This window comes from Carlito syrichta, unplaced genomic scaffold (genome assembly GCF_000164805.1).
Source record: "Carlito syrichta isolate Samal-C Ts95f unplaced genomic scaffold, Tarsius_syrichta-2.0.1 Scaffold305636, whole genome shotgun sequence".
NCBI lineage: Eukaryota > Metazoa > Chordata > Mammalia > Primates > Tarsiidae > Carlito > Carlito syrichta.
In genome coordinates this window covers 139,603-148,158 of record NW_007249732.1, presented here as the reverse complement: position 1 = coordinate 148,158, position 8,556 = coordinate 139,603, and the positions used below count along the sequence as shown (strand labels likewise).

Below are 8,556 nucleotides of genomic sequence, written 5' to 3'. Positions count from 1 at the left end.
GTAGGCAGGTGTAGGGTGCTTCAAATGAGGGAAACCTTATTCTCATCTCCCTCAAGAGAACTGGAGACGAAGAATGTCTCCTTAGTCTGCTTAGCAATGTGGTGGGTGAGGCCGGGGCTTCCTGCCTCCATTTGTGCCTTCCCGGCAATTCCCCCACCTTGGGTCCAGTTCTGCCTCTTCAGGCCCTTTTGCAATTTCAGCCCTGTCCAGCCAGGAGAAGGCACAAAACTGGATCAGGTGGGGGGGGTGGGCTTTAGAGGACCCCCCCACCTCACACCTTCCTCTCTAGTTAAGGTGGATCCAAGGGCCACACTGCTTTGAGGTTCTCCAGACTGGGCGATGCAGGGCTTTTGAGTCCTTGGGCCTCTGAGGAGAACCCCTCCCTGGGATCCAGGCACCCCTTCACCCTCGGCATGGGATCAGGCTTTACCTCCAACCCCTCAGGCCTGAGGGACAGGAGCTGAAGCCTCTCGCCTGCGCCCTGTCCCAGCCCGGCCAACAGGGGAAGCCCTGGAAAGTGCCAGCCTCCTGGGGGCCATCCGGGTCCTGGGAGCAGGGTGTCTGGCTTGGAGGGCACCGGGAGCTGCTGCTCTGAGGGGAGAGGAGGCAGGAAGGGCCCCGAGAGGCGGGTCCAGTCACAGGGGAGAGGGGGCGGGAGGGGAGGGGTGAAGGAGGCGAAACAGGGCAGCTGGCCTTGGATGCTCCCCAAGTGGCAGCAAGGGCCCAGCCGGCAGGGCCCTGGCGCAGAGCCAAGTCCTAGAGAAAGAGAAGAGGAAGGGTCAAGGGGGTGCCGACCCCTCTGAGGCTCCTCCCACCTCCCATTCCTTTTCACCTGCTATGGCTCTCTCCCCCCACCACCTCTCTTGTCCACGCTTCTCCAGGTCTCCTCACAAACACCGTCTCTCGGGGAAGCCTCCAAGGCTCCCCAGCCTGGTGACAGCACCTGCCGCCTGCCCTGATCCCCCTAGCCTCTCCTCCAGGGCCCTTAGCTCAGCCAGGGCCATGTCGTCACCCATGTGCTTATTTACTTAATGTCTGTGTCCCCAGCTCTGGGGGCAGGAGCTGTACCTGTTTTCTTCTCCCCTGAATCCAGCCCAGCCGGGCACACATTCAGTGCCCAATAGAAACGTGCTGAATGAATAATATTCTTTTGCCATAACTCAATGAATCGTTTCTTCTCTCTGCTCCTGCAGCAGAGGCCCCAAGTGCTAGCCGGGAGAAGAATGGACTGTGTGGCCTTGGGCTTGTGGTTTGAGTTTGTGGGCCTGTTTCTTCACCCATAAAACCTCCCTCCTATGTCAGATCAAGATGTAAGAAGAGGCCTGTAGAGTTCATGACGGCGAGGTCCGGGAAGGCGTCAGGGAAGCCCCAGTCTTCTTCTCTGTCTCGCTCTGGCCCATAACTCTCCTCCAAAAGACTTTCCTTCCTTGCATTCCTTCCAGATCCACTCTTTCCCCCTCCTACCCTGCCAGGACCCTACAATTAGTCCTCCCAGCTGGGGGGGACCTTGGAGATGGTGACAGAGAAATTCCCATCACTTTCTTTTTATTTAGTGGGGGTGGGGGTGTGGGGGCAAGGTATCACTTGGTCGCCCAGGCTGGAGGGCAGTGGCATAATCATGGCTCACTGCAGCCTTGACATCCTGGGCTCAAGTGATCCTCCCACCTCAGCCCTCACCTTCCCAGCTGCATGCCACCATGCCCGATTAATTTTTTGATTTTTTTATGAAGACAAGGTTTCACTCTGTTGTCCAGGCTGGTTTCTAGTCTGGTCTTGAACTCTTGGGCTCAAGCAATCCTCCTGCCTCGGCCTTCCAAAATGTTGGGATTACAGGCATGAGCCACCATGCCCAGCTAGAACTTCATACTACGTTCTATACTCTAACAACCCTAACTGCAATCCCACATTTTTCTCAGCAAGACCACATCTTTTAACCAAGACAGCAAGTATCACCCCAACGTAGCCACATCGGTGGGACTAGAGCTAAGGAAAACTGGAAAAACAAATTCGCGATCACGGAATGTATACTCAGCATATTTGATGGGAACAATATTCTGAAGTGAGATCTATGAAGGGAGAAAACAGTAAGGGTGATTCTCCAAGAGGAGAAGTATGGGGAAGTCCTGCCAGGGCACACCTCTCTCTGGGTCATCGTCCCTTTCCTCGGGTCCTTAGATGGGTGGAGACTGTTGTTTCACAGGAAGGTTGTGCCCTCGGACTCAAGGCTGGGTCTCCCTTCCACTGAGGAGATCTTCCCAAGAGTCCTCCTCTCTCCCCCAACCCTCCCCGACACGGGCAGGCCCGTTAGCTCCTGGCTCTGGCTCAGAGTCCTCTCACTCCCGGAAGCAGCTTCCCTTCTTGGCACAAATGCTCGGAGTGAGGGTGGAAGTGAGGGGCTGGTAGAGGCTTCTGGGATCCCAGTCCAGACGTGGGCCATGCGGCTGCTACTAACCTTCTGGTGACCTCCACCTGCTCAGCGTCCCTGTCCCTCGGGGCCTGAGCACAGACAGGCCATGTGTGTTTGCCTGGGGAGGGAAGGGAGGTGTGGAACGGCCCACTCTGGGGCTTGAGAGGGAACACTTTTTCCCCCTCATAGTTTCCCAAGGAAAAGCTCTGTGCCCAAGGCATTCCCAGAGGGAGGGGGCGGATGGGGGTGGAGGAACAGGGAGGGTTCTTCAGGTGCTATTTAGCTCCAGGCTGCCAGACCAGTGGCCCAGCAAGTCCTAGCAGGCTCCCAGCCGCCACACACCCATGGCCTCGTCTGCACTCACGGATGGCAGAGTCTGGACCCCCAGCTGCACGAAGGATAGGGTGAAGGCCATGGGTCCTTCTTCCATAGAATTGTCTGGAGTGGAGGGGCAGTTCTTGGGCCTCTGCACAATGAGTACCTCTGTAATCTTTTATTTATTTTCTTTTCTTTATTTTTGAGTCGGAGTCTCACTCTCTCTCTCAGGCTGGAGTGCAGTGGCAGGATCACGGCTCACTGCAGCCTTGACCTCCCGGATTCAGGTGATCTTCCCTCCTCAGCCTATAGAGTAGCTGAAACTACAGGTGCATGACATCACGCCGGCTAATTTTTTTGATGTTTTGATAGAGACAAGGTCTCGCTGTGTCACCCAGGCTGGTCTCGATCTCCTGGCCTCAAGCGATCCTCCCACCTCGGGCTCCCAAAGTGCTGGGTTGACAGGCATGAGCCGCTGCACCCAACCTCTGTGATCTTTTTCACAGAAAATATGATGTTACACTTCCCAGGCCTCTGTAAAAGCTGGTGCCTCCTACATTTCCACCTCTCTCCCACTCCGTCACCACGTGCTCCCACACTGGCCTTTTCCCAGTCCCTCTTTCCTGCCCCAGGGCCTCTGTACACACTGTTCTCTCTGCTTGCCATGCTCTCCCCCTCCCCCTGTGCTAAGCTGACACTTATGTACACTTTGGGTCTCAGCTCAAATGTCACTTTGTCAAGGAAGTCTTCCCTGATGCCCTCAGCACCCTGAATTTCTCTGCAGTAGCTACGTGTTAGAATCACATGTCTGTTGTCCATTAAACGTGTGTACCCCCTCTTGCCTACAGGCCCTATCCAGGCAGTCTTGCTCTCATTGGAACCCCTGGTGCATTAAACAAGAGTTCATTAAACATGTGATGAAAGAAGAAGGGAATGAGTGAGTGGGTGAGAGATCGTCTCTGTCTTCCCAGTCTCCTTCCAGCCGAGCCTTCTTTGCTGCATGGCCTTCGTCGTGGTTCTGGCCTCACCATTTCCTCCTAGATTATCCTCAAAAGCCTCCCAACTCTGCTGTGATGCCTCCTCCTACCTAAACCCTAGACACAATCCAGTAATCTTCATAAAGTGAAAATCTGAAATGCCTCTCCCTCCTGGTCCCTCCTGCCCACAGGAAGAAGTCCAGCTCCCTTGATATGAGTTCTGAGGCTGCTGTGACCAGACCGCTTCTCCCATCTGACCACAGCCAGCCACCAGCAGCCCTCTGGGTTTGCTACACGTGTCACTGCTTTCTGCTTTGTCAACGCTGTCCCCTCTGCGTGGGCCTCTTTCTCCTCCTCCCTCACCTACCTGCTCAGGTGTTATGTCCTCAGGGAAGCCCCACCTCCTTCTCTGGGCCCCACAGCACCTGTGCTCACCTGGATCTCACACTGGTCACTGGAAGTGCTCCCATCTCTGCTCCCCACTAGGCTCTGGGCCTCCTGAGGGCCATCTTTCTTCTCTGAGCCTAGTCAGTAGCTGGCACTCAGTGAACGTTGATTGAATGACCAAATGATGTGTATACTATCCCTATCTCACAGCTCCTCAGTGCGCAGCTGCGGGGGCTCTCCCTCCTCTGGCTCGGATCCCTGGGCCCTCCCCAGCCCTGGGCACTCACGACGGCTGCTGCTGCTCCCCTTCTTCTCCCCAGAGGCCTCTGGTTGCCCTCGGTGGGTCTGCTGCCCCATCAGCTGCTCCACCATTGCCTGGGGGGTGAACAGCATGCTGTGCAGGAGCTGAGGGGTGAGAGGCGTGTGTGTGGGTGGGAGGGGCTCCCCCGGCACACCATCTTCCAGTGTTGTTAAGAAGCTACTGCCATGTGCCGCCTGCAGCCGCAGGTGCCCTGGACTCTCCCCGGAGACCCCCACCCCTTCCTTCTGAGCTGCCACTAAAGGAGTAAGGAGTCACAGGAGTCACCCCTTCTCACAGGTGGGTGCTGTACCTCACAGATTGTTAAATTCCCCTGCCCCAGGGCACTGAGGGATGGGAATGGGAGGGAAGAAGGACATTGAAGGCTCATGGGTCCGAGGTAGAGGGGAGGGTGAGGGGACGGCTGGGCAGAGGGGCAGGGTCTGCTGGAGCCCTGTGGACAGGCGCCACCTTCAAGCCTACCTCACTCTGCACACCCACGGGCACCAGGGCTGACCCGCACAAGGCAGGCGCCCCCAGCAGCAAGTGGGGGGATGGCGGCGCCCGCACTTCCCACAGAGGACAGTTGACCACGATGAGCTTGCTGAAGTTGAATTTGTACGTGAACCTTTTGCCTTTGGTCTTGTACAGGATCCTCTTATTGTAGTAATATCTGGAGAATCGAGGTTGAGGACAGAGAGTTGGCCTGGTGGGCAGGGGATGCAGCCAGAGACCCAGTCACATCCTCCTCCCCAGCCAGACTGACCCCGAGCTGCTCCTGGAGAGCCACCAGGCTTCTCAGCACACAGAAAGACATGTCCCAAGCTTCAGAGGGGTGGGACCCAGACCGGGGTGCCATAAGCCACAGCACTTTTCTTTGAACTCTGCCCTCTCTGGCCACGTTGGCCGCCTCCTCTCACCTGAGGGCCCGGCTCAGCTTGTCATAATTCATCTGTGGTTTGCATTTCCTGCGGCCCCAGAGGCGGGCCACCTCATCTGGATCCTTGATGACAAACTCCCCATACTCTCCCTGCTGCCAGGCAATGACATGGCGGAACTCTTCCTTCTGCAGCAGCTCCAGGATGAAGTGCCACAGCTGGATCTGCCGGGAGCCTGGGGACGACTCGGCTTTGTAGGCCCAGTCAGGGAAGGCCAAGCCTGGGGGGTGGAGAGGGGGAAGTGAGGGCCACCCTGATGCTCTGGAGGCCCCGCCCAAGGCCACTGCCAGAGCGTAGGTGGGACCTGGCACAGAGGCTCACCTGAGATCCAGTAGTTGCCAGGGGTGGCCGGGACGCCCTCTGCCAAGCAGCTGCAGTGCATGGTCCGCTCCGGGTGACAGAGGGCTGCTTCTGGGCCTTGCGGGAAATGGACACCCCTTAAGAGGAGGAGAAAGAAGGAAGCAGGGGAGAGGAGAAGGGAAAAGGGAGGGAAAGAGAGAAGAGGGAAGGAACAAGGGGAGGAAAGTGTCTGAGGCAGGAAGCATCCCATATCCAGGGCAGGGCCCAGCTTCCTCTGGGAGCTCCTCACTGCCCAGAGCTGAGCCACTTATACAGATGGAGAGAAACACAAAGGGTCCTATATTCTGCCCCTGCTGGGAGATTTAGACAGAGAGTGAGATCTCTTCTTAGGGCTTAGTGAGATTGACATTTTTCCCAATGTAATAAAATGTAATTGATCAGCTGGGTTCGGTGGCTCAGCCTGTAATCCCGCGCCTTTGGGAGGTTGAGGTGAGTGGATTGCCTGAGCCTGCGGGTTCGAGACCCGCCTGGGCAGCGAGACCTCATCTCTACAATAAATCAAAAAAATCAGCCGGGCGTGGTAGCACACGCCTATAATTCCGGCAACTCAGAAGGCTGAGGTGGAAGGATCGCCGGAGCCCAGTGGGTCGAGGCTGCGGTGGCCGGGAGCGGCCGCTGCACTCCAGTCTGGGCGATAGAGTGAGACTCCAACTCAAAAAAAAAAAAAAGTAATTGATCACGGGCCCTTTCTAAAGCTTGAGTGGGTAGGTGGTGGTGTGCACACACACCTGTACCTTTAGAGTACTTAGAACAAGTTCACATTTGGGAAGGGCAGGTGCTTTTGCATGCTTTTTTCACCACCATGTCCCAAGTGCCTGTCACATGGCAGGCGTTCAACAGATGATGGCTGATAGAATAATGAATGCAGCCGGGCTCGGTGGCTCAGCCTGTAATCCCGCGCCTTTGGGAGGCTGAGGTGAGTGGATTGCCTGAGCCCGCGGGTTTGAGACACGCCTGGGCAGCGAGACCTCATCTCTACAATAAAAATAAAAAAAATCAGCCAGGCGTGGTAGCACATGCCTGTAATTCCGGCTACTCAGAAGGCTGAGGCGGAAGGATCGCTGGAGCCCAGCAGGCGAGGCTGCGGTGGCTGGGAGCGGCCACTGCACTCCAGTCGGGGCGACCGAGTGAGACTCAACTCAAAAAAAAAAAGAATAAATGAACGCAACAGGCTTATTGATGGTGCTATTCTTTGTTTAACACCTGTCTTCCCCTCAGACTGTCAGCTCCGAGGTCAGGAGCCCCTGGTTGACCCGCTCCTGCTGGCTCCCTGGACCCCATCCTAGCACAGAGCCTCACACTCTGTAAATGTTTGTTGAATTATGGAAATGTGGGTAAGAAAGAAAGAATCTTGCAGTTCTCTGTGGGAGAGGATGGGGGGGTTTGTGGAATGAGCCCTAGCGAGATAGACTTGCCTGATACAAGAAAAGAAAGGAGAAAAAAATATCCGAGCCCAAAGCCTCCCGGATGGAACAGAAGATGGCACGAAGGGCCGGTTGTCACCATCACTCAAGGAAGAAGACACAGTATGCAAGAGGACTGAGGAGGGGTGAGAGAGGCTGCCATGGGGGCAGGGGATGCGGGGTCCACTCCTGGGGGTAGGCCAGGGCACAGGAGAGATTCCTGGGTATGTGGGCCTGCCTGTGAACAGGGTCACCTCAACTGGACTCTGGGTCTCCAGTTCTGATGATATTAGCATAGGGGAGGCATTGCTTTCAACTAGAACTGAGGCTGGCAGACTTGGAGCAGGCTCCTCCCTTTCCAGAGGAGGCTCAGAGAGGGAAAGTGACTTGACCAGACACATGGTGAATTGGCCGTCAAACCCTGACTCCTAATCCACAGTACTTTCTCATATACTGAGTTGCCTTAAGACTTAAAAAAAGGCCTGGTGCAGTGTAATCCCAGCGCTTTGGGAGGCTGAGGCGAGAGGATTGCCTGAGCCCAGGGGCTCAAGACCAGCCTGGACAACTTGGTGAGACCTTGTCTCTACAAGAAATCAAAAAATTAGCCAGGCGTGGTAGTGCGTGCCTGTAGTTCTGGCTACTTGGAAAGCTGAGGCAGAAGGATCACCTAAGCCCAGCAGGTCGAGGCTGTGGTGGCCAGAAGCCTGCCGCCGCCCTCCAGTCTGGGGGAGAGTGAGACTCCGACTCAAAAACAAACAAAGACAAAAAAATAATCGATGGCAATGCTTTTCAAACTCTAATGTGCTTACGAATCGCCTGAAGGTCTTTTTAAAATGTAGATTCTAGACTGGACTTGGTGGCTTATACCTGTAATTCCAGTACTTTGGGAAGCTGAGGCAGGAGGATTCCTTGAGTCCAGGAGTTTGAGACCAGCCTAGGCAACATAGTGAGACCTCATCTCGACAAAAATAAAAAAATTAGCTGGGGGTGGTAGTGCACACCTGTAGTTCCAGCTATTTGGGAGGCTGAAGTGGGAAGATTGCCTGAGTCCAGAAGGTTGTGGCTGTAGTGAGCCGTGATCACACCACTGTCCTCTAGCCTGGGTGAGAGAGTGAGACCCCGACTCAAAAAAAAAGAAAAAAATGCAGGGCTGGGTCGAGCATTTATCGCCTATAATCCCAGCACTTTGGGAGATGGAGGCAAGAGGATCTCCTGAGCCCAAGGGTTAGGGTCAGTCTGAGCAACTTGGCGAGAGCCCATCTCCACAATCAATAAAAAAAAATTAGCCAAGTGTGGTGGCACTTGGAAGGCTGAAGCGGAAGGATCACCTGAGCCCAGCAGGTCGAGGCTGCAGTAGCCATGAACATACCACTGCATTCCAGCCTGGGTGACAGAATGAGACTCTGGACTCTGGACTCTGTCGCCCAGACTGGAGTGCAGTGGCCGCTCCCGGACACCGCAGCCTCGACCC

The 8,556-nt window shown here is 55.6% G+C and overlaps 1 protein-coding gene across 1 annotated transcript; it reads right to left on the bottom strand.

Moving 5' to 3' along the window:
* Nucleotides 1-289: 289 nt before the first annotated feature.
* Nucleotides 290-5,806, bottom strand: LOC103264248 (ETS translocation variant 3-like protein). Its single transcript, XM_008061887.1, has 5 exons — nucleotides 5,644-5,806; nucleotides 5,305-5,542; nucleotides 4,868-5,057; nucleotides 4,377-4,491; nucleotides 290-756 (listed from the first exon to the last, which is right to left on the bottom strand). Exons 1-5 carry the CDS (start codon nucleotides 5,702-5,704, stop codon nucleotides 290-292), a joined length of 1,071 nt encoding a protein of 356 aa, XP_008060078.1. The 5' UTR covers nucleotides 5,705-5,806.
* Nucleotides 5,807-8,556: the final 2,750 nt, after the last annotated feature.

Bases quoted from the DNA above. Each gene is read 5' to 3' on its own strand.
- LOC103264248 (XM_008061887.1), bottom strand. From the start codon at position 5,704: ATGCACTGCAGCTGCTTGGCAGAGGGCGTCCCGGCCACCCCTGGCAAC. The intron at 5,543-5,643 runs GTGAGCCTCTGT...TCCACCCCCCAG, and splicing joins TGGCAACTACTGGATCTCAG to GCTTGGCCTTCCCTGACTGG. The intron at 5,058-5,304 runs GTGAGAGGAGGC...TCGATTCTCCAG, and splicing joins AAGCTGAGCCGGGCCCTCAG to ATATTACTACAATAAGAGGA.